This window comes from Chelmon rostratus, chromosome 14 (genome assembly GCF_017976325.1).
Source record: "Chelmon rostratus isolate fCheRos1 chromosome 14, fCheRos1.pri, whole genome shotgun sequence".
In the NCBI taxonomy this organism is placed as follows: Eukaryota; Metazoa; Chordata; class Actinopteri; order Chaetodontiformes; family Chaetodontidae; genus Chelmon; species Chelmon rostratus.
Genome location: NC_055671.1, coordinates 2,580,891 through 2,605,713, shown reverse-complemented (window position 1 = coordinate 2,605,713; position 24,823 = coordinate 2,580,891). Strand labels below are relative to the sequence as shown.

The 24,823-nt window shown below is 42.5% G+C and overlaps 5 protein-coding genes across 7 annotated transcripts; 3 read left to right on the top strand and 2 right to left on the bottom strand.

The window, feature by feature from the left end:
• Positions 1-2,329: 2,329 nt before the first annotated feature.
• On the bottom strand, positions 2,330-3,199 carry LOC121617757 (histone H2B 5). Its single transcript, XM_041952990.1, has one exon. The coding sequence runs from the start codon at positions 3,158-3,160 to the stop codon at positions 2,780-2,782; it is 381 nt and encodes a 126-aa protein (XP_041808924.1). The 5' UTR covers positions 3,161-3,199; the 3' UTR covers positions 2,330-2,779.
• Positions 3,200-3,398: 199 nt separating this feature from the next.
• LOC121617756 (histone H2A) lies at positions 3,399-4,270 on the top strand. The gene has a single exon (XM_041952988.1). It carries the CDS (start codon positions 3,490-3,492, stop codon positions 3,874-3,876), a length of 387 nt encoding a protein of 128 aa, XP_041808922.1. The 5' UTR covers positions 3,399-3,489; the 3' UTR covers positions 3,877-4,270.
• A 1,565-nt stretch (positions 4,271-5,835) lies between these two features.
• On the bottom strand, positions 5,836-9,157 carry LOC121617755 (heat shock cognate 71 kDa protein). 2 transcript variants are annotated; one of them, XM_041952986.1, is made up of 8 exons: positions 8,953-9,157; positions 8,507-8,712; positions 8,269-8,421; positions 7,634-8,189; positions 7,292-7,494; positions 6,973-7,171; positions 6,557-6,789; positions 5,836-6,021 (listed from the first exon to the last, which is right to left on the bottom strand). In XM_041952986.1, exons 1-8 carry the CDS (start codon positions 9,155-9,157, stop codon positions 5,836-5,838), a joined length of 1,941 nt encoding a protein of 646 aa, XP_041808920.1. The 2 variants fall into 2 exon arrangements, with proteins under 2 accessions (XP_041808920.1, XP_041808921.1); XM_041952987.1 differs by lacking the exon at positions 6,557-6,789 and having other exon boundaries at positions 5,836-5,932; positions 7,110-7,171.
• Positions 9,158-11,903: 2,746 nt separating this feature from the next.
• LOC121616823 (cytotoxic and regulatory T-cell molecule) lies at positions 11,904-18,646 on the top strand. Of its 2 annotated transcripts, none has more exons than XM_041951631.1 (10): positions 11,904-11,952; positions 13,269-13,409; positions 13,672-13,839; positions 14,014-14,133; positions 14,900-15,055; positions 15,519-15,770; positions 16,528-16,605; positions 17,039-17,185; positions 17,493-17,579; positions 18,277-18,646. In XM_041951631.1, the coding sequence occupies exons 1-10, from the start codon at positions 11,907-11,909 to the stop codon at positions 18,450-18,452; spliced, it is 1,371 nt and encodes a 456-aa protein (XP_041807565.1). In that variant the 5' UTR covers positions 11,904-11,906; the 3' UTR covers positions 18,453-18,646. The 2 variants fall into 2 exon arrangements, with proteins under 2 accessions (XP_041807565.1, XP_041807564.1); XM_041951630.1 differs by having other exon boundaries at positions 17,478-17,579.
• Positions 18,647-19,368: 722 nt separating this feature from the next.
• On the top strand, positions 19,369-23,990 carry LOC121616822 (heat shock cognate 70 kDa protein). The gene is made up of 9 exons (XM_041951629.1): positions 19,369-19,459; positions 20,457-20,666; positions 21,316-21,521; positions 21,605-21,757; positions 21,869-22,424; positions 22,564-22,766; positions 22,857-23,055; positions 23,231-23,463; positions 23,544-23,990. The coding sequence occupies exons 2-9, from the start codon at positions 20,462-20,464 to the stop codon at positions 23,739-23,741; spliced, it is 1,953 nt and encodes a 650-aa protein (XP_041807563.1). The 5' UTR covers positions 19,369-19,459; positions 20,457-20,461; the 3' UTR covers positions 23,742-23,990.
• Positions 23,991-24,823: the final 833 nt, after the last annotated feature.

The following is a 24,823-nucleotide window of genomic DNA, read 5'->3' as shown; positions in this document are numbered from 1 at the left end:
TTGAGCTTTAATGCAGTCAGTTAAGGTGATATTCCCTGTTCAGCATTCTCTCTCTCTGGTATCTATTTCCATCACCTAAAGCACAACAACCTTAATATCTAGTGAATTCCAGATTGGAGCTGCTCCTTTCATTGTACACTGCAGTAACAAGATCTACATGATATCACAGAGATCCTGTTCTGCTTTTGTTGAATATTAGCCATCAGTTAATGTCACCCATGTTCTCAGTCATATGGCCAAGATCTACTCATCCACTCTATTAAAAATGTCACTGCCAAAGACTGCTTCACTGTATGTGTTGTACATGTTACAAATAAAGAATTTATTGAGTATATAGCAAATAGCACTAATTGAAACTAAATCCCATCATATTCTGCTTCTTTACAGTCCAAGTAAGGACATTAAGGATATGAGATGTCATAGAGCAGAATGATATAGAAGCTGTGAAGCTGTGCTTGCAGTTATTTTATTAAAGCTGCTATCTTGAGATCATGAGTCAATCAGTTAGTTAGTTAGTTTATCTTGTTAGTTAATAACATAATGAATCTGTTATCACGAGAAAACAAAAGATTGTTTCTTTTTATTACTTATAATGTTCATCAGAGATCAAGAGTGCAGAGGTGGATTCTTGAATTGAGATAAAACTATATTAAGACATAATGTAGATACCCACATATCTAATGACTACAGAAAGCATTCTTACAACAAGTGGCAAATGTTCATAAAAAGTTCATATTGTTTCAACTCGTTCTCTCATGATAGTTATCTTGTTTCTCCAGATAACAAGATAAATGAACCATTTTCATGAGAAAACCAAACAGTGAACTGGTGATCTCCAGATAGTGGCATTCCAGAAATCACTGCAAACACATCCTTTTTCACCTCCAAGGAATAAAGCTGATTTGGATTTTTTCATTTTTTTCAGTTAGTTGTTCAATTGTATTTTCTGAAAGCTGAATCTGTAAATGAACAACTGCTTATAAACTAAACACACCTTACTATTCTCGAACTAAAGGGTCTCAGCACTTTGTCTGAAAAAATGATTTTACCAGTTTATTGCCTGAGTCTTAATGCTATTCTAGAGTCCTGCCCACACAGGAATTAAATACAGATAAAGGTTGGAAAACTCCCAGAAAAAGTACAGAGGATGTGACAGTGGGACTGTGGTGGCGGCCACAGCATTTGCCCCTTGACACTGTGTCAAAAGATAAAGAAGCAAACACAAACATTGCAATCTTTAGCATTTAATCAAAATTCTAATCATTGAAATGTTGGATTTATTGCCAGGCTTTTGAATTGAATTGCATCTTCATTAAAATGTTTCTGTGTCCATCCTTTTTGCATAAAGACACAGTGTATGGGCAGTTTTCAGCTGTGCCTTGAGATCTGGTTCAGGGCATCATTACCTGGCTGTGATCCTTCAAAATGTGAAAAAGTGAGCATCAGTGAACATGAATGTTTTGTGTTGTTATTCTCTTTAAAGCTTCTTCTCACACCATTTCCCCTCTGGAGATCTTGATGTGAGCGTGTGTGTTTGAGGGTTTGCTGCACTTTACGATGCCTTTGCTGACATTTGTGCAATATTTCCTTCCCTTCATCATTTCTGAGACATGCTTCCATCATTGCTGATTGTTTTCTGTGTTGATTTGGCCTCATTTTGTGCAATTTGTTGGACCTGTGCAGCTTGCTGGGTATTTGAACATTAGAAACTATGGTTTTGTCAAACACTGCCCCTTCTGAACAAAGCTCGGCTTTATCATTTAATACTTTGGACCAAAGGTTGCTGAGCCTCATTTTCTCATGTTTGATGTGGTTGAACTTCTTGCACCGCGGTGTTGTGCCATCTGTCACTGTCCTCGATCACACACAAACACAATCTTGCATTGATTGTACCATCACATGAATCACACACACCTGTTGTGCTGTTTGTAGGTGGTTATTTACTGAAGTAGGCCTACTTAAATACAATCATAAGGGGCCATAATTCACTGCTTATTTCCAATTCACACTTTTTATTTAAGTAGATTTCAAAGGGGAACACTATCATTTTCTCTCCATTACACTGATCTGACACTGTGCAGATCCAGATTTACATAAACTGCACAACTTTGGCTCCAACTTGACAGAAGCGCATTGAAGGCAGCTGAGATTCACACTGGACTGAATTCTTGGTTTTTGCTTTCACTTTATTTTGTTCCACAGTCAGTCTGTGAGCACCTTTCCCCTTTAGATGTCGCTCTATTCTGCATTTCCCCCACAACTGTCTCAGTAGTTGATGAGAGAACATGAATTTCACAGGACTACAGGTGTAAGTAAACTGCCCACTGGAGGTAAATCACAGCTTTAATCTCACAACGTGCGTTTTGACTGTGCCATACATACAGCTGAGTCTGTGGGTAAATGTTTAAGGTGCACGTACACAAATCAGTATTACAATGGCGCAAAGCAAAGAGACGTCCACAGATGAAGAGCACCGACTTACATTCGTTCTGGATTTATTAAATTATTTGTTAAAAACGTTACACAGCTCAGGGGAAAAAGACGCAACACGGAGTTAAAACAAAATGGCAGGCTACCGCTCCAGTTCCAATGAATCTCAAGACATTCAACCTAAGGCCTGGGTTCGACTGGCATTCATTCGCTTCAAAAACCGGAAAATGGTGCAAAATCACAAACGCCGTTTTGCCAAGTAAACACCTGGCACAGTGAAGGGGGCACGCATCGTCTTGGAGGTGATTTGGTGAACGCTGTCCCCCTCGTACGGAGCCTCTGTCCGCCTCTACTTGGAGCTGGTGTACTTGGTCACGGCCTTGGTGCCCTCGGACACGGCGTGCTTGGCCAGCTCGCCGGGCAGCAGCAGGCGGACGGCGGTCTGGATCTCCCTGGAGGTGATGGTGGATCTCTTGTTGTAGTGCGCCAGGCGCGACGCTTCCCCGGCGATGCGCTCGAAGATGTCGTTGACAAACGAGTTCATGATGCCCATGGCCTTGGAGGAGATCCCCGTGTCTGGGTGCACCTGCTTCAGTACCTTGTACACGTAAATGGCATAGCTCTCTTTCCTGCTCTTGCGGCGCTTTTTGTCCCCTTTCTTCTGGGTTTTGGTCACGGCCTTTTTGGAGCCTTTCTTGGGCGCAGGGGCTGATTTTGCAGGATCAGGCATTTTCTCTTTGTATAAACGTCAAAGCAACTGCAAGAAGGGACACGGCTCAGGATACCGCCCCATCGCCAGTCCCTTATTTATAACATGGCTGTGCAAACAAGTGTGTGCCATTTCTTCTCTGCGATTGGCGCAGACTCCACCCGAGGCCGGTCATTACCGCGGGAGCCACTACGCCATTGGTTCGTGCGTTCCAGTTCCACTCGGCCAATCAGAGAAGCCTTTGCGGTTTATATTCTTTTACTCACAAATGCATTACGTAAAGGTCCAGTCTCTGTCGGCCACCATTTTACTGTATTCCTTCGTGATCAGCCACCATAGTTTAAGCGATCATGTCTGGTAGAGGGAAAACCGGAGGCAAAGCCCGAGCAAAGGCCAAGTCCCGCTCCTCCCGGGCCGGACTCCAGTTCCCGGTGGGTCGAGTCCACAGGCTACTGCGCAAAGGCAACTATGCGGAGCGCGTCGGCGCCGGGGCCCCGGTGTATCTGGCGGCCGTGCTGGAGTATCTAACGGCTGAGATCCTGGAGCTTGCAGGCAACGCGGCCAGGGACAACAAGAAGACCAGGATCATTCCCCGACACCTCCAGCTGGCCGTGCGCAACGACGAGGAGCTCAACAAACTGCTGGGAGGTGTGACCATCGCTCAGGGAGGAGTGCTGCCCAACATCCAGGCTGTCCTCCTCCCCAAGAAGACGGAGAAACCGGCCAAGAGCAAGTAAAAGACTCCCCCGCAGGCCCGGATTGAGCCGGGACAAAGGGCTCACCTCAGAGCCAGCCACTTTTTCATATCAGTGTTAGTTTTTTTGGATAAATAACCTTTCAAATAAGGGGCATTGTTTTGTGTTACTGTTTCTACAATGAAGACATACACTCGCTTCTCATCGGGACTATTCATAAACTGCTCAGTCGCCACTGTTGTGTTGTTGGCTCTGGAAAATGGAGGCGCTTTCAGAAGGCTGGGAATGATGAAGGATGAAGAAAATCCCCTCTTAATGTGGACCAATCCTGAAGGAAAGGCTTGATTTTAGTTTCGCAGTGCTGCTACAAACGTTGCAAAATTGTTGTATTGTTTCTGTCATGTTGTTTCAATAAATGTCCTGTAGCCTTTTGGCACTTCGCGGCTGGTCTTTGTGAGAGAGCGAACGGCGCAGGGGCGCACGAACGGGCTGCGGCTTTTCTGCTCTGGAATGGTGCAGTTTAAGCATATTTAGCATATTGCTTATGTGCAGGAGCAGCGAGCAGGCCTGAAGTTAATTTAACACTGAAGGTTCAGTTCATGCACAGCAGGAGGGTTTGCTCCAACGCGGCAAAGATGGACTCAGAGTTCATCAAGGCAACGATGCAGAATGTTTTGACCAAGAGCTTCACAGTTTTGCACCACGGTGGTGGTTTGTCACTCAACCCATCAGATTTATTTACTGCTACAGGTGATGTTAGGAGCTCTGGAAATGTGTTAGAACTAGGCCTGACACTGTCTAATCTCTGGATTCTGCAGTTCACCATACATTTGTTTTTCATACAAGGGGACTTTCTGCTAGTTTTCATGTTTGTTCTTTTCAAGGTGAGAGCTTAAAATGACTTGAAATGTAAATCTGGGCCTCATTTGTCGCCTCTGGCATCAGCAGAGGATTTTATATTGCATTTAGTCACATAAGCAACCAGAGTCCTTGTGTTTTCTGCACAAGGACAGGACGACAACAAAACCAGTGAACCTTTTTCTCCTCTGCTGAAGCAGGATGTCTGGGGCCTGTCAACACTGTTAGTCTCTGCACAGTCAGCTCTGCTCTGCTACAAAATTACCTGAAGCAAATTGAAAGCTATAGATGGGCAGGTGAACACTCGGATGTTTAGGCTTACAGCTTTTCAGAATAAAGCGACTTAGTGTAAAAACAACATTTTGATGCTTCACTGTGCCTTCAGGGAGAGCAGGGTGCAGGGACAGCCAGAGCACACTGCCCCTGGAGCTGGTGGGAAAGTCATTCAGCATATTTCACTCCCTGTGGCTTCACTGCAGCACAGTTATTCTCTGCTGACTTTGATAGCAAAGAACATTTTTATGTCTACTAATTTATCCAAATGAAGTTAGCCTCAGAGTCAAATACAGAAATAAGTAACCATGAGTTCTAGCTACAAGAATTCTGTAACAAAACACACAATTATATTAAGAGATACAGTTTTAACATGATTACTAATGTAAATTACTATAGGATGTATTAAATACTGATAATTATTTGTCTTGATACCATCTGCTCTTATTAAGCAGTACAGTATGTTGACTGGAATCACAAAAACCTTCAAAAGAACCTCAAAGACATTTAATTCTGGAGTGGTATATATTAATCTCAGATCTTTCTCATCAAGGTACATATATTATCAATACTAATTTAAATATTCCCATTTATAGTCTAAATATCCGCAGTAAACTTTAGGTCCACTGGATAACTGGTCAGTACATGAGCACAAAACAGAATGAAATGTTACAAACACCAGCTGTCGAGACACATGCTTCAGTCATAATTTATTCTGGGCTCAAACATGACAGAATTAAGTGTTTTCTTCACAATCATATGTTCACATAGTAAACATCACTTATCATGAGTCTGGCTTGATGCATTCGCTCTCTGGGAATGTCCTTACTTGTTTAGTATTCAAGGATATGAACGAGCCAGACAGTGAGATTAATCAACTTCCTCGATGGTTGGTCCAGAGGATCCTCCACCGGCTGGGGCACCACCAGCTCCAGGGAAGCCACCTGGCAGTCCACCGGGCATGCCACCGGCACCCTGGTACAGCTTGGTGATGATGGGGTTACACACCTTCTCCAGCTCCTGTTGGTGGTGTTCATATTCATCCTTCTCTGCAGTCTAGTACAAAGAAATCGGATCGCATCTCATATTCAGTAGGAGCTACCTGACAGTTAAAACCTTCAGTTCAGTTTAAACTCTGTTGTTGTTACAGCACAGATGAGGATAATGTAGCTTTACAAAACATTAGCGGCTCCATGTGAAATCACCATTCTCTGATGACATGAATTAAATCTACATGGTTCAACAGATGTGTAAACCTGATAAATCCTAGACCTATTAAAATGAAGAATTACAATACAATCTGCACAGCTTACTTCCTAGAAAAATATTAATTATTCAATTAAATTAACTAACTGGGGAAATTTTCATATATATATTGAGCTAAGGCAATGACTTAATCTTTAACACAGACATGTTTGTTGATTTTTCCACCCTATCAATGATTGATTACCTCTAAGTTCAATGAGTTGACAAGAACAGACATGCTGATAAGGCAGCGGAGCCACAGGAAAGTGGAAGGAAAAAACATTATATTCTTGTTGCTCATGTTCCTGAACTTATGTTGCTTTAATTAATCCCTACTAATTCTCACCTGGTTCTTGTCCAACCAACTGATGACCTCATTGCACTTGTCCAAAATCTTCTGCTTGTCGTCATCACTGATCTTGCCAGCAAGCTTTTCATCCTCCACGGTGGACTTCATGTTGAAAGCATACGACTCCAGGCCGTTCTTAGCAGACACCTTGTCACGCTGGACATCGTCTTCAGCCTTGTACTTCTCAGCCTCCTGAACCATGCGTTCAATGTCCTCCTTACTGAGACGACCTGTCAAAACAAGACCAGCGTTTAACCCTCTGTTGAGATAACACTGCAGCTGTGCTTGAGCTAGCGGTTTCATCCTTTTTTGTACCCTTGTCATTGGTGATCAGACAACCTGGGAGCAAACTGCAAAGTCAGAAATTGTGGCACAGTACATTTGAGACTGCTTAAATGTAACTCAAAACTCACCCTTGTCATTGGTGATGGTGATCTTGTTCTCCTTGCCAGTGCTCTTGTCCACAGCAGAGACATTAAGAATTCCATTCGCATCAATATCAAATGTCACCTCGATCTGAGGAACACCGCGAGGAGCAGGAGGGATGCCCGTCAGCTCAAATTTGCCCAGCAGGTTGTTGTCCCTGGTCATGGCACGCTCACCCTCATAAACCTGTAGGTTACACAGTATGAAATGTCACTTCCAGAGATGTTTTAAGATGTAAGGTGATCTAACATCTGCTAGAAATATGATTTGCACAAACAGCTGAATCCCATCAGTCAGGGTCAGCACCTGGATGAGCACACCAGGCTGGTTGTCAGAGTAGGTGGTGAAGGTCTGGGTCTGCTTGGTAGGAATAGTGGTGTTACGCTTGATCAGGACAGTCATGACACCTCCTGCGGTCTCAATACCCAGGGACAGGGGGGTGACGTCCAGAAGCAGCAAGTCCTGGACATTCTCTGACTTGTCACCAGACAGGATGGCTGCCTGGACAGCTGTAAATCAGGGTGACGGGTTAGACTTTGAAACAAGTGGATGGACATCTTTCATGTTAACCGTTCAACAAAAAGAAAAAAAAAGTTTCAAGGAGTTCAAAGTGGTTGGATATATTTTGTTAAGAACCCAGACACTTACCAGCTCCATAGGCTACTGCTTCATCTGGATTGATGCTCTTGTTGAGCTCCTTTCCATTGAAGAAATCCTGGAGCAGCTTCTGGATCTTGGGGATACGGGTGGAGCCGCCGACCAACACAATGTCATGAATCTGCCCTTTATCCATTTTGGCATCACGGAGAGATTTCTCCACGGGGTCCAAGGTGCCGCGGAACAGGTCAGCGTTCAGCTCCTCAAAGCGAGCCCTGGTGATTGAGGTGTAGAAGTCAACTCCTTCGTACAGAGAGTCGATTTCAATGCTGGCCTGGGTGCTGGAAGACAGGGTGCGCTTTGCCCTCTCGCAGGCGGTGCGCAGACGACGGACGGCTCTTTTGTTGTCGCTGATGTCCTTCTTGTATTTGCGCTTGAACTCGGCGATGAAGTGGTTGACCATGCGGTTGTCGAAATCTTCCCCACCAAGATGAGTATCTCCGGCAGTTGACTTGACCTCAAAGATGCCATCCTCAATGGTCAAGATGGACACATCGAAGGTGCCTCCACCAAGATCAAAGATGAGAACGTTCCTCTCGGTCCCAACCTGTAACATAAGAGAAGTTTGAGCACAGCTGTGCAGGGGCGGGCAGACATAAATCACGGTGCATCGACTGTGACCTTACCTTCTTGTCTAAGCCATATGCAATAGCGGCGGCAGTGGGCTCATTAATGATTCTCAACACATTTAGACCGGTGATAGTTCCAGCATCCTTGGTGGCTTGACGTTGAGAGTCATTAAAGTATGCAGGCACTGTGATAACAGCATTTGACACGGACTGAAAAAATGAAGAGAGGAGTTTAAAGTAAACTGTGGTAGCACTGGAGGTAGTTGCCCAACATGTAATCATTTTGTAAATTTACCTTCCCAAGGTAGGCTTCAGCAATCTCTTTCATCTTTGTCAGCACCATGGAGGAGATCTCTTCCGGGTAGAAGGTTTTGGTTTCACCTTTGTATTCAACCTCCACTTTGGGGCGTCCACTATCACTAATTACATTGAATGGCCAGTGCTTCATGTCAGACTGAACTACTGTGTCTTCAAATCGTCTACCAATCAGACGTTTAGCATCTGCAATTCCCAGAAAATTTGAAAGAAATATTTGCTGCTTGTTCAGATACTTTGAGTTAATATACATTTTCACATCATATTAACTTATGACAGTAATTCATTGTCACAAGTTCGCTGTTTTCACAACAATTAAAGACAAGACAGTTTATTCACTCGGTGATCTGGCAGTCACAGTACAAGACCAAATACAGTACAGGACAAATTCATATTTCATATCACTACATAGTGCTAGAATCTTACCGAAGACTGTGTTGGTGGGGTTCATGGCAACCTGATTCTTGGCTGCATCTCCAATGAGCCTCTCACTATCCGTGAAGGCCACATAGCTGGGTGTGGTCCTGTTGCCCTGGTCATTGGCAATGATTTCAACTTTGCCATGCTGGAACACACCAACACAGGAGTAGGTGGTCCCAAGATCAATACCAACTGCTGCCCCTTTGGACATGGCTGCTCTGAGAAAGTAAAACAATTCATAGTTCAATGTTATTCCAGCAGGGGGCAATGACATTCAGTGATCCGGCTGGTAAAGTGTGCATAATGTTAGTACTGCATGCTAATCATGTAGTTATAGGTTTAGTCATTTCTTCCACATATGGCAGTAATATGACATTTAACCACCCATTACACTTTAGCCCTCAGGTTAGGGCTATAGTGTAATGTAATATAATAGCCTAGTATCAGCCGGATCAGATCAGATGTCAGTTGAAGGCAGCCATCTTAGACCGTAGAAACACAATGTGTCTGGCCATCTGAGTAAAAAGGCCATTTGTTACAGTCTTTGGGCACATACGTCAGTCAGTATGACCTGCATAGTACACATTCTGCACTTGCTTAAGTAACGAGTGATTAAGTATATTTGCAGGACAATGAGTGCCCCAATGTCAGAGAGCATTCTGCAGCATTCAAGCTGCTGAACAGTGTGGGAGGGACAGGCCCTCTTCCTGCCCCTCACTGCCGGTGGCTGCAACACAAAGTTACCTTGCTGCAGTCTAGTCAGTCCAGCATCTACGCTCTTAGTTGCAAGGATAGGTGAGACTGGCACCCAGCTAAGTATTGTCAAAAGAAATGCCATTTTAGTAAGGTTTTTAATGTCTGAAATGCAAATGTACAGCTTTATAGTTCTTATGATAAAATAAGATAAATAAGGCAAATGAAAGTAAGCAAATATAGTAAAAGCAAAAACATGAAGAGTTAATTTGCAAAACAGAAAATAGTAGTTTTTAAAATGAATAAAACAGCACCAGTTTTATTCCTTTGAGTGCTCATGAGAAAAACATGATTTCTGAAAATAAATATGGAAATGTCTGTTTTTGCAAATGAACCCATCATACACATAACCATGGTATATGCATCCTTGTGAATATTATAAGAATATTATTGTGATAGAAATGAAGAAAAACATTACTCATGCCACAATAAACAGTATTCAGTACCACAGGCACCCAACACTACATAAAATGTGCTGTCAGTGTTCTTTGGCAGTGAGGAACATGACTGCACATATCAGGGCTAACCAGGAACAACTAAGCATAATCGCTTTGACAGCTATTCTCGTCCTACCTGGATGATGCTGCGGTTTTAGGCAGCTGCAGTCCGGCTCTCTCCTCCACTAGATGAATATAGGCAGAGGATGCCGGCCTCAGCGCTTGTACACAGGCATCCCAATGGTCCGTGAGCCAATCAGCTTGCAGAACAGCAGTGAGCTTCCAGCACATTCTGGATCAGTCTTCATGTTCCCCTTGAGCCGTCGTCCTCTGATTGGCTAAATCCGGGACAGCTGTAAAAAAAAACAACCTCTCAGAATATAGAGAGATTAGTGGCTGTGATAGGTAAAGAAAGTTCTAGGGCTTTCCTCGGTGTGTACTGTCGGTGGGGTTATGGTGAGATGTACAAGCAAGTCTTGCAGAGAGCAAATAACAAGCATTGTTTGACCTGACAAACGGACTCCTTCACAAGTCCGGCTCTGACTGCAGGTGCTGCTGCATTAGCATCATTGCATAACATTTTGCGGTCCTTTTCATCCATTACAAACAGACCACACCACTGTAACCATATTACTTGATTGACAGCAATGACAAAAAACTACATTTTAATTGACAGAGAGAACTGTTTAACAGGAACCCTCTGTCAGAAGTGTATTTAGCCTAAAATTAAGCTTAAGAATGATTGGTTCAGACAATGAATGCAATTTTTGAGATTTACTTCTGTGTTATTTAGTCAATCCAAAAGCACAACCTAAATGTAACCCTGGTACAGGACGATCAGAGAGAGGTAATCATCAAATATGAAAGACTGGGAAAAATGTAGGACCAAATGAGTGAAGTACAGTATCTAGGTTGAGGTAAATACTCACGAGGGTCCAAAAAGCATGTTCTCTTCAGTTAAAGTTACAGAGTCAATACAGAACAGAAACATTTTCTTTTAAAATCAGGATTTACTTTGATATGTTTGAGGCACATTTTGGTTGGGTTTTGTGTTCAGGGCACCAAGTTTCACAACAATCCAATGTGTGTTGAAAAGTATCTTAAAGCTGGTACATGTACAGTTAGTTCCAGCTCCTCAGGAAACCATGGACCCGCGCACAGCAGTTCACCTCAGCGACGGGGTGGCTGGGTCCCTAGATTACAGTCCCTCACTCTGAGGTTCAAGAGAGGCTGATTTAATTGGGACCTTTAGGCTCTCTTGTATGAATTGAAGCATTCCGTTGTTTTTTTCGTTAACCCGAGCAGCCTGAACCTGGTCAATCTGCAGATATCTCTGCTGTTGCTAAACAGAGCTGTCTCACAGAGAACGTGTTGACTTGACAGCAGAAAAAGCACAAATGTAATTAATAACAATGACAATGTCCCGCCTCCATTTAACTGTGAAATCCAGTCCACACCTGTATTTTTGGTTGTTGTGAAAATTGTAAATGAAAAGATACAGAATATTAAGCTTCTCATGTTTTTCAGGAAATAACTTATAATAATTGCTGGATCCACCAACCACAACATTAAGTTACAGAAACTGGAGCTAATACGTACGAATCATGAACTATTAACCTTGTGCTTTTACTGTCGGTATCACATGAGAATCCCTTAAATCACAACTGGAAACCACAGAGCTGTGATGTCACGGAAGGTCCCTCAGTGGAGTGGAAGTATATAAAGAGAGGAGGAAACACGGCAGAGTCACAGTGTTTGTTAGTGACAGCGATGGAACCGAAGCTACAGCTCTGCATCTTCACGCTACTCATACAGGGTGAGTCCTTTAAGTTCAATACTTTGACTTTTTAATGAAAAGAAGCTCATGCTGATGTGAGCCTGAGCAGGAAGTGAAATCTGTCTGTGGCAATGTGTTGTGCTTCAAACCTGATGGCTGACTGGGGAGAATGAGTGCAAAATGACAAAGTCTCTCTGAGAAATCAGATGGTGGGATTTGTCCTCAGTAAAAAGAAAGGCTGAATGAGCCCGTGCTTTCAGACACGTTTATATTTTTTGTGCGTAAAGCTTTTGATTTGGTCATCAGTACATGGTGGATTACATCCTTATTTGGATTCTCAACATTCCCCATGTTTGATTTCATTTTATTATCTATCTATTGTTATTTTGCCCATTTAATTCTGTCAGTTATTAGCACAGTATGTATGGATGTGCATGTATGCATTCATGTTTAGATTTGAGTATATACAGCATATATCTGGCTGTTTGCTGTTGTGTGATACATATATTTCATTTTGTATTTAGTATTTCCTGCGGAATTAAATTTTATCTGTACATACGGCATTAAAACCTCCAAAAAAAGCCCAATGACTTGAAGCCTAGAGAAAACTCTCAAACATGTTGCAGTGCAGTAAGAGTTGCAGGCTTATCTAAGTCGTTTTCTGTGGTTTTCGCTCCAGTGTTCAGTTAAAGTAATGCAGTATCTTTCACGCAACCCACATGTGTGAAAACGCTTGATGACCTCTGATCCCTCAAGCCCACTGTCCTCACCGCTGCTGTCAGCATGCCCCCTCATTTGTGCTTTCCAAACAGCTTGTCATTCTTACCCCATAGGAAAGAAAAAGCACCCAAAGCCCCCATGAACAACCCACAGCTTATTTATATTTTCTCATACACCCCACTGCTTTCGCTTTCACCGTGAAACGACTGACCACATTATTTCCTGTCACATCGGTGCAAATGCAATATGTGTGTGATGGGGGGCTACTTCTTTTGTAGCTGCATTAGAGTGAAGAACCGTTTTTTTCTGTGTCACACCACCTCCACGTGCGCACGCACACACACACGCACACACACAGACACAGGAATAGATGAGTCAAACTATGAGAACCAGGGGTTCAACTTCGGACACCTCTCTGTGTGAGGGAGGCAAACGCACTTTAAGTGCTCTTGACTTGACATTTTAGTCGACCAAAGACAATTGCTCATCTGTTTGTGAAGGGTAGGGGGGTAGTGGGGAATTGCTGTCATTTTATGAAGTGTTACATGTATTATCAAATTCTTGTATACATGGAAATAACATGCTCTCAGTGAGAATTTTCAAAGAAACTGATGTTCCTGTTTATCTGATTGCAGTTTCACTGGCGGCGTGGCAGCGCATGACCGTGAAAATAGGTCAGACAGTCGACTTGAGCTGCCCAATCACTAATGCTCACCACACCAATGTGGACTGGAGGAATCCTGACGGGCATATTATGTTCTTCAAGCACGGCAAAGGTGAAGATGACATATCTGGTGCTTCAACACCAACTAATGCAGGAATGCCCAAACTTTTTTCATGTCTTTTCACTTTCTATAAACATCTTGCAGAGAAAATCAGACTGTTGTGTCGGGCCAAATTTGGCCCCACTTTGGGCATCTCTGAACTAATGTATAAGCAGCAACATAAATTGTATAATGTTTGTGTCAAAATTGCAAGAATATCTCAGACTTTTGAACGAAGATTTTAAACATATTGCTATCTTCCTTCACACCCCAGTTCAAGTGTATCCAGGTGTAAAGAACAGGCGCTACAGCATCAGTAAAGTGTCTGAGACAGAATTCACCATCAGTATTTCTGATATCACCTTGGAAGATGGAGGCAACTACACATGCTCTCAGTACGACACTCACATATCAGAGAAGACGGTGGAGGTGACAGTGTTGGGTGAGTATAATCGACCGGGTCACAGATAGGATTATTGTTGAAGCCCCAAACACGTGACGTTGACAATGATTTAGTAACTTTACGGCCACAGATACCTTCACCTTGACCGTTGCATCGTTAGTTGGATGAACATTTAATGCTGTAATAATTGTGCTGGTGTTCATTATTTTAAAGGTGATCCCAAAATGAAAAGAACAACCCATCAAGGAAAGTTTGACATCACATGCACAGCTGAGGGGAACCACTATCCTCCCCAGATCTTCTGGAAATTGGATCAAGGTCCAGAAATTCTTGGTAAGTTGGTAACTAAACTTGTGAACCTAGAATAAATGGCAAAAGTCACATTGTAATCAAGAAGCGAACCAAAGAGAGGCACGGAAGCTAACATAACATGAATTAGACCACAAAGGCGCATCACCTGCCATATTTTGCTGCACACTCGTGGCGCTCTCTCACGCTGCTTTTCTGAGCCTCCAGGGTAAAAATGTTCCGTCTTGAAGAAGCTCAGCTCTCTTTTTGATGAGAGGTTTTTGTCATGCGACACTGTGGCTGACACAGATGTTTAGAGAGATGAAACAACACTCTGATTTCTGTTTCATTCGATCTTTATTTAATTGTTTTATGCATGTGCATAGCAAAAGTACAACAATAGGAAAATAACAGATACGCTTGGAGACTTATTGCTGTTTTTGAGCACCCAGCTCTTTGTACTGGTCATCGCAATTGTACTTTTGCAGGTGTATCAAAATTAAAGTTAGCAACCACAGAGTAGACTGATCTCTTGATGACACTACCTCCCACAGTTACAGAAATCATGTCCCACATTTGGTGGGTTGTTGGTTTGGCAGATGTTTCAAGACCTGAGAGCAGTTAGTATGAGGAGTCCTTTTTGATACGCCTTAAATGATGAAGATTAGCAGTTAAAACTCTCTTTGGAAAAAACAAGTTGTGAAGATCAAAGCTCTCAGCAATGTTACATTGTGATTGTTCTTTGACTGCTGATGCAAGCTGCTACACCTGCTTAGAAACTCACACAAATGTCATCTGTCCCATTCCACAGCTGATTTACAAGTCCTACATGGATATAAAAAATATGTCTCAAAGGCTATGCTTCGTGTTCAGTCTGTGGAGAACAGAGTCACTGTGAAATGCCTTGTTCGCCACCCGGCTCTGCACACACAACCTCTCATGGACTTTATCAAAATCGGACGAAACAGTGAGTACAATTAATTTCATGTGAAAACAGTTACACTCATTCTAACTGCAGCTAGAATTTAAGTGTCTATAACTTTAGAAAAGCCTTCATCAGACAGCTGAGAAAATTTGTAAAAATGACCTTTACAATAACCAAAACTTGTTTACTTTAACGTACTTCTGCATAAAGGCTGATATTTGAGGAACAGTGTAGAAAGCATAGTTGTGTCGTCATTAAACAGAGAAAGCACTGGGAGGGTTTTTCCTATGAGTTGCTCCATTACACTGACCATAGCACCAAACTGTGAAACCTGACCGCCGCCCCCACCAAAAAAAACCAACCAAAAAAAAAAAATCCTCTGTAATTTCCTCTTTCTATATAGTCTGTATCTGTAGAGTCTGGTTTCCTGTAAAAAACAAAACAAAACAGATGTCTCATTTGTGATGAATTTCACTTAATAACGTGAACCCCGTCTCTGTCACAGCAACCAAGTCAAAAACGACCACGACCAGTTCACCCACAGCTCAGCCTCAAGGCCCAACAGAGGTGCTGAGAACCACTGGCTGGTTCAGCACGGGGAAAACAACAGTTTACCTCGGAACAAAAGACATGAACGGGCCTACATCAGAGAGCTCTCAAAAGTCATCAAGTGCTCCCTCCAATCAGTCAAAGACAGTTACAGCACACACTCCTCTGCGCCCTGTTACATCTACAGGCTCACATCTCAGCACCAGAGGTGAGTTTCATGGCACATGGGCTTTGAGTGACAAAATATTCCATATCAGATGACATGTGCAGAGATGTGCAGAGATGAGATAAGGGTACAAGCCAGAATAAATTTCACATCAGTTCAAACTGTAAATGATGGCCCACCTCAAAGACTCAACATAAAACATATTTCATATAATAAATGTCTACATGAATTTATCAAGCTGTACACAATCTAACAAAGGAAAGTGCCTATACACCATAAATAATGACATGAGATGAGTGAGCCTCAAATGGGTTTACACTATGCAGCATCTCTTATTTATTGCTTTGAATGATAAATGTGGAATATATTACAAACTGTCAGCCCCTGTGATGGAAACTCCAGATATCTCACCATTTACATTACATTTAGATCTGTCGCTTCACCACCACTGTAGCTGTGATACCACAAGATCTGTTTCCTGTGACGGGGGCGTCAGAGTAAAGCGTGACACTTAGTTGTGTTAAGTGTATTCATAAATTCTGGAGATGTATGAACTGTGAGGCTTGATGTAGGTGAATCACTTTTCTGAGATGCACAGAGCATTGTCAGAGATTTGGTATCCCAGCTTGAAAAAATGAAATATTTGTTACACAGAATTTTACAATTCCCAGCCTTACAAATAACATTCATCTGTTTGTCTTCATGTAGTACAAAAACAGTTCTCTTCAGAAAATGTACCTTTTCTCTCTTCTATTTTCTAATGAGGCCTGTCTAACGAAGTGTGTTTGTTTCTTTGTAGATAACTCAAGAACCTCTGTATTATCAGGCTCAACCAAGAGGTGGAATGATACCATCAGCAATGCAACAAGCACAACAGGTGTGATAACAACTGCCCTGTATTGGACTGTTAGGATTATCTGCAAAACTGCTCTTGAGAACTAGCGATCTGATGCCATCTAGTGGTTGTTCTCAACAACTACACCTCAGTTCATCCATTTAGAAAACAGGGTCGACTGACCCTGCAGCATCTTATTCAAGCTAATAAATATTATTATTCTATCTAATAGTTAATTATTCTATCTTCCTTGTCCATTATTGCTTAAAGGCTGGACATCTGTCTCTGAGACAACAGTGGATATCACATCCAATAACCATACAGAGGGAAACTCACACTGTTAACACTACCAGTGTTCACATAAAATTAAATTAATCTAGAATGAACATGATAATGAGATAACTGGCTTGTCTTATAATAGGTCAAGTGTTTAAGGTTTTACTGAACTGACTAACGGCATGCTATCAATTCCCAGCGAGTAATGACCCAAAGATGCAGACAGGAAATGAAGGAAGTCCATCTTTACTAGTCTTCCTGGTGACATGTCTGATCTTGGCTCTTCTGGTGGTGGTTATTTTTTTTGCCATCAAGATTAGGAGAGCACACATCCTCTGGAAGAGAGGTAAGCAGACCATATCCCCATTTTATGCATGGCATCTAATCAAACCAACAACATCAGACTGAAGCTGCTGTTAGCTTGAACTTTAGTCAGGGTAATAAATTGATGAAGCAGATCTTTCATGCTGGTTGTACTCTGGCCTCTGCTTCATGTGTGCCCAGAAATATCTTCCCACAGCCATAGAATGCAGCACTGAACAGTAATTAGACTTTCTTATTGTGGGCTTGTAGTTGCATCATAAAGCCATAAGTACTTTCTTTTTTAAAAATTATATATAAAAACGAACATATGACAGTTTTTATTGTTACAGAGAATGAAGACTCTGATCCGTCTGAGGAGAGCAGTAAATCAAAGTCAAGCCAGGAAGAGAGGAACTCCCAAGGACAAAGGCGAAGAGGTAGGCAGATGATTCAGCACTCCTTTTAATGCTTCTGACCGGAAAGAATACGGAAAAAACATTGGTGCCAGCAGAGACTGTAATCCAACTGCAAAGACTTGAATTCTGTCCGCTCCCATGCTCTGCTTTGTGAAGTGTTGTGCCATGCGTTGAAACTGAATGTGATTCTGACTGAATGTAGCTTTTACCTTTAGGACATTAATAAAGCTCACGAAAACATGGCTACATGGAGAGTGTTTGCTTGTTGTCAGCAGCCTCAGGACAGAGGCATGTGCTGTCCACTTTTCAATCGGGAAAGGTCATTTGTGGCCAGATTTATGTGTGAGGAAGCTGAACTCAGGAAACCCATCAGAAATTAGGGGTTTATTTAAAATCTTGCAGTAATTTCATGCTGGCCATTAACTCCTTGGCTCCTCTGTGTGCACATCCATGTGTATCTGCATTTTTGCATTGTACATTCTCATCGCCTTATTAATGGCCCATCGACGACCAGTATCCCATTAGTTGACACACACCATGCCAAGCACACTGTGATGCCTACGGCCAAAATGGCTTGCTTACTTTTGGATGTCAATGTGCTGACTTATCACATTCAGTGCAAAGGGTGTTGTCTTTCCACAGAAACAGAGCTGGCATGTCAGGAACCTGTTCCTGTCATGAATCACTGACTGTAACCTGCTCTCTCTCTCTCTCACAGGGCTCTTCAACATGGCATTCACCAAGTACATCGTTGAAGAACAACCAGTGATAACCTCAGTGGTAAACACAGCTGCCATGGCGGCAGCAGAGAGTGTCCACAGAGAACAGATTTCTCAACATCAAACCCCAGGACAAACTTCAGCCAAATGTGAGATAAAGGAAACAGAGCTATAACAAACTGTGCAGCATTTATAATGTCAGCAGTATCATCGGCACCATTATAAACCAATGATTTTACCTGACTTGTAACAAAAGGGTGTATGTTTACACAGAGAAGACTGTGGTGACACAATGACTGTGGTACTGTATTGTATGTATAATACTGTGTACATTTTGTCTTTACATGTATTAATAAATTATATTTTGTAAGAACATGATGGCATGCTTTACTTGAACATGGATGAGTGACATTTAATTCTATCTCCATATTTTGTAACATTTTCTGTAAAGTGGCATCATGTGATGTGACATGGGGATCGTTTTCATAAAAATGTCAGTCACAAAAATCAGTAAAACATGGGCTACTCTCAGATATATTCTACCATAATGCAGCCTAACCCTGCAGGCCTCTGGACTACTAACACTTTACACAAACAGAAACCAAATGAAACGCAGAGACTGGGAACAAAGGCTGGCCTTGGTGGTTTAAAACACAGTAATTATAATGTATGTACAATGTATTACACGCTCGTTTAAAACGACAGGGGAAGAGAAATATTTATTACATATATTTATAATCACTCGTAGCTAAATCCCAGTTAGCCCCTAACAACGCCTGGACTATCCTTACACTTCCTTAATAATTCCTAACTAGAATAAGAGATGATAACTCGATTATCTAAATATGCGCAAAAATACTTCATTAGGATACAAGCACCGTTTGCGTAACTGCATTTTCCATCTCCGGACAAAGCCTCCGTTTCGAGCATGCGGTCGGCCATACTGATTGTGAAATAATAGCCTGGGTGGCCGATGACGTCATTAAATATAGAAAGCATCATTGGTCGACCGTTGAGGAAAGACTCAGAGACTCGACGTGTGATTGGCTGCTTTGCCGGTAATATATAAGGTTCCGCTAACGGTCGCTCCTCCTTTCCCTTCACAAAGCGGCAGAGGCAAGTCAAGGTTGCTGCTGTCCATTCCAACCCAACACCCAAAGTCATCCTCGGTTCAACAATTCGGTAAGTTATCCGTGGATAAGACGCAAATAATATGTGGATATTTTTGTGTAATTTCCCACAACCCTCGTCGGTCGCTGCAATGCCGCATTTCCTTAACCCCACTACTCTGCTTAATTACTGACGCAGTTTGGGGATATGTGACATTTACTTTAGGTTTTTAATCATTGGTGCTGGATTACAAACGGTGACGTATTAATGAATCTACAATGTTTTGTAGAAGGCTAAATTCACATGCGTTTAACTGAACTCTCGGGCACCATCTTCCGTTGGGAGGGTGGGGGTAGGGAGTCGGAGACGTTCGAGAATGTTCTCGAACAACTCGTGTCAAGCTAGCGGGAATGAAGAGACTTCCGGTTATTCCTTTTCAGAACAAAAGCTTATTGTCACGAGTGTAATTTAAATTGTTGTTCTTTTAAATAGACGTAAATGTTTTGTGATCAAGCTTTTCCAGAGAAATGCATTAATTGTTTTATTGCGTTCATGTGGAATGTGAAGTTGCTTTTGGCAATTTCCGGTTTGAAGTCTGACCGTCTCTGGTAAAATTGACGTCTCATTGTCTGACCAGAACTAGCGCCATGTTTTCACAATGCCTGATCTTTTGCAGTGTGATTAGCCAGCATGTTTATTTGCACAAGAAAACGCTTGTTTGGCGTTTAAGTGTAACTGACATGATGTGTCATACATTAGTTTTGTTATTGATACTACTATTGGCTACAAGAAAATAGTAATGACTTAGTGACCAAGTCGCTCAAAGACTAGAGTGGTTAAAAAAAAAAAAAAGTAGTGCAGGAAAATGATTTGTCCTGAATGCAATTTTGAGCTATGTAATCACTACTTTGCTTTTGGCTGTACATTTTTGTCTGGCTGTTATTAAAAATATATTCTGGTGTTTGTACATCACTGTCACTGGCCTAAAAGGTTTGCCTGGTTCAAGCTTTAAACTAAAAAGTGAAGTCACACTGAATCCATGACAGTAACAAATAACTGTTTTCTTTAGGAAACATGTCAAAGGGACCAGCAGTTGGTATTGATCTTGGGACCACCTACTCCTGTGTTGGTGTGTTCCAGCATGGCAAAGTTGAAATCATTGCCAATGACCAGGGCAACAGGACCACACCCAGCTATGTGGCCTTCACGGATAGTGAGAGGCTCATCGGAGATGCAGCCAAGAATCAGGTTGCCATGAACCCCACCAACACAGTCTTCGGTAAGTTCGCAGTAATGAGCAGGTGACATTGTGGTCTTGTCATTCTTGCCACACCGATCTGATGCTTGTCACATTAGTTGGCTTTACAATGTCTTAACTCTGCAGAATGGTAGTACAAGTTGTACAAATGGTACAAAATGCATAATTTTCTAGTTTCATAAAGTGCAAAGAAATGGTTGCATATCAATACAGTGTAAACTAGCCAGTTAGCTTAACACTTAGAGAGGCTAATTTATAAACAGGCTAATTACTAAAATGAGTCTTCACTGATATTATAGTGATACAATAAATACTGTTAACATGGACTAGGCAGTGCAACATCACAACAGACTGGTTGCTTTATGAACCTTATAGCAGTAATGTTAGAATATGTATTGTCAGTGAATTCTGCACAGGTAACTAGTGCAGAAACAGTGCAAATCCATTCTTTCAACATAATACAGGCTTTATTTCTTCATGGCAATTATTGGAAACTCTATTAAAACACTTCCTTACTTCTATGAGTTTGCTGCCACCAGTGGTTGAAGGACCAAAGATAACAAATCTTGAGTGTCTGAGTGATCTCAAAAGTCCATAGTACAGCATGTTTCTTAATAATATATATATATATATATTTACTTTGATATGTGAACTTTTTTTTTTCCCCCAGATGCCAAACGACTGATTGGCCGCAGGTTTGATGACACAGTTGTGCAGTCGGATATGAAGCACTGGCCATTTAATGTCATCAATGACAACACCCGCCCTAAGGTTCAAGTTGAGTACAAGGGTGAGACAAAGTCCTTCTACCCAGAGGAGGTCTCATCTATGGTGCTGACAAAGATGAAGGAGATTGCTGAAGCCTACCTCGGAAAAGTATGCTTTTTGGTATAGCTTTTGATTTTAAAAATACACATTTTGATATGAATTGTACTAATTTTTGGCTTATTTCTTTTAAGACTGTCAACAATGCTGTAATTACGGTACCCGCCTACTTCAATGACTCTCAGCGGCAGGCCACTAAGGATGCTGGCACAATCTCTGGACTCAATGTTCTGCGTATCATCAATGAACCAACCGCTGCTGCCATTGCTTATGGGTTGGACAAGAAGGTAAATAAAGTTTGGAATAATTCAACCATGCTTTATGTTCAATATACATAACCCAACAGTGATAGTTAATCATAAGTGAGTAGCTTTGAAAAAGTCTAATATTGATTTCAGGTTGGCTCAGAAAGGAACGTTCTCATCTTTGATCTTGGTGGAGGCACCTTCGATGTGTCCATCTTGACCATTGAGGATGGCATCTTTGAGGTCAAGTCAACTGCCGGAGATACTCATCTTGGTGGGGAAGATTTCGACAACCGCATGGTCAACCACTTCATCGCCGAGTTCAAGCGCAAATACAAGAAGGACATCAGCGACAACAAAAGAGCCGTCCGTCGTCTGCGCACCGCCTGCGAGAGGGCAAAGCGCACCCTGTCTTCCAGCACCCAGGCCAGCATTGAAATCGACTCTCTGTACGAAGGAGTTGACTTCTACACCTCAATCACCAGGGCTCGCTTTGAGGAGCTGAACGCTGACCTGTTCCGCGGCACCTTGGACCCCGTGGAGAAATCTCTCCGTGATGCCAAAATGGATAAAGGGCAGATTCATGACATTGTGTTGGTCGGCGGCTCCACCCGTATCCCCAAGATCCAGAAGCTGCTCCAGGATTTCTTCAATGGAAAGGAGCTCAACAAGAGCATCAATCCAGATGAAGCAGTAGCCTATGGAGCTGGTAAGTGTCTGGGTTCTTAACAAAATATATCCAACCACTTTGAACTCCTTGAAACTTTTTTTTTCTTTTTGTTGAACGGTTAACATGAAAGATGTCCATCCACTTGTTTCAAAGTCTAACCCGTCACCCTGATTTACAGCTGTCCAGGCAGCCATCCTGTCTGGTGACAAGTCAGAGAATGTCCAGGACTTGCTGCTTCTGGACGTCACCCCCCTGTCCCTGGGTATTGAGACCGCAGGAGGTGTCATGACTGTCCTGATCAAGCGTAACACCACTATTCCTACCAAGCAGACCCAGACCTTCACCACCTACTCTGACAACCAGCCTGGTGTGCTCATCCAGGTAAGCACAACGTTGTGTTATACCTGTTTAGCAGTGATGTTTGTTTTTGCCATTGTGGCAAAATTGGTTAACCCTGCATACTTCCAACAGGTTTATGAGGGTGAGCGTGCCATGACCAGGGACAACAACCTGCTGGGCAAGTTTGAGCTGACGGGCATCCCTCCTGCTCCTCGCGGTGTTCCTCAGATTGAGGTGACATTCGATATTGATGCCAACGGTATCATGAATGTCTCTGCTGTGGACAAGAGCACTGGCAAGGAGAACAAGATCACCATCACCAATGACAAGGGTGAGTTTTGAGTTACATTTAAGCAGTCTCAAATGTACTGTGCCACAATTTCTGACTTGCTCCCAGGTCGTCTGATCACCAGTGACAAGGGTACAAAAAAGGATGAAACCGCTAGCTCAAGCACAGCTGCAGTGTTATCTCAACAGAGGGTTAAACGCTGGTCTTGTTTTGGCAGGTCGTCTCAGTAAGGAGGACATTGAACGCATGGTTCAGGAGGCTGAGAAGTACAAGGCTGAAGACGATGTCCAGCGTGACAAGGTGTCTGCTAAGAACGGCCTGGAGTCATATGCTTTCAACATGAAGTCCACCGTGGAGGATGAAAAGCTTGCTGGCAAGATCAGTGATGACGACAAGCAGAAGATTTTGGACAAGTGCAATGAGGTCATCAGTTGGTTGGACAAGAACCAGGTAAATATTCTTTGTCTTTTTTTTTTTTTTTTTAAAAACATGACATGAATTTGCCTTAATGTTGAAATGTCCTTTTGCAGACTGCTGAGAAGGATGAGTATGAGCATCAACAGAAGGAGCTGGAGAAGGTGTGCAACCCCATCATCACTAAGCTGTACCAGAGTGCTGGTGGCATGCCCGGTGGTATGCCAGAGGGTATGGCTGGTGGCTTCTCCGGAGCTGGTGGTGCCGCTCCTGGTGGTGGATCCTCTGGCCCAACCATCGAGGAGGTCGACTAAACATCGCATCACTTCAGCTGCTACTTCTGAAAGATGTTTTCAAAGAAAGTAACCCTCTTGTAGCACAAGCTAAAGAGTGTAATTTAAAGAATTTAAACGGGGTTCAGGGATCAGATTTATTGCATTGTTTGCGACACTGGGGAACAACTTGTAGTTGGCACAGCTGAGCTGTCGGTTCACATGTCTAGTAAAGAGTTTTGTATACTGAGATGTCACTGCCTTGACAATAAAAAAAATCTCGTTACCCTCCATCAGTATTTTTTGTTTGCTCTTTTTTTTGTCTGCAGAGGCCTTCAAGAGTAAAGATTAACCTAGTCCCAGCCTCATTTACAGGAAGGGCACTAAAATATATTGAGGTGACTCATGCAGAGATACAAGTTCAACAGGAATTTGTTTAGCCAGGGTTTCCAGTTGAGAAACAATGCAATGAAGGTACATTGCATGAGGTGAGACTTGGAAATAGTCACTGATCATCACATAGTCATACACATAAGCTGATTCAGTGTTGTATGCACAACATGTTGCTCCAGGACCATTTTTGTGACTGACCATTCATGCCGTTTTAATATCAAAGCTTTGGGATTAAAGGGGGGAAAATATCGGAAAATGGGCACATGGGAGAGGTTTAACAGGTCTTACCAGGAGATTAAAGTTGTGCACGGGTCTATTTTCATTGCCGATACATTTTTTTCCCTTAACTTAAAGTAGTTTCGTTAGACGGAACCAAACGGCCTCAGACAACTGAAAACAATAAGAACCATGCCGAAAAATGTTAATGTGACAATTTCCACGCGAAGCGTCTGTCCTGTTTTACCCACACTAATTGTGTCATATGAACGATAACAAGACGGTGATGTTAGACCTGGTTGCGTACCAGCGACAGCTGCTGAGCGTTGTTGCCCAGCTCAGCTGCAGATGTATGTGAAGCCAGTGTATTAGAAGCCCTGGGAAGTGACTGCAGTATTTAGCGATGCAGACCTCCTTTTCTGTCACACGTGGTTCGTATGTAAAAACTGTGGAATGATCATACACCTACTGATGCACAAGGGCGTTGTTTAAGGTTAAAGTAACTAAAATGGTCA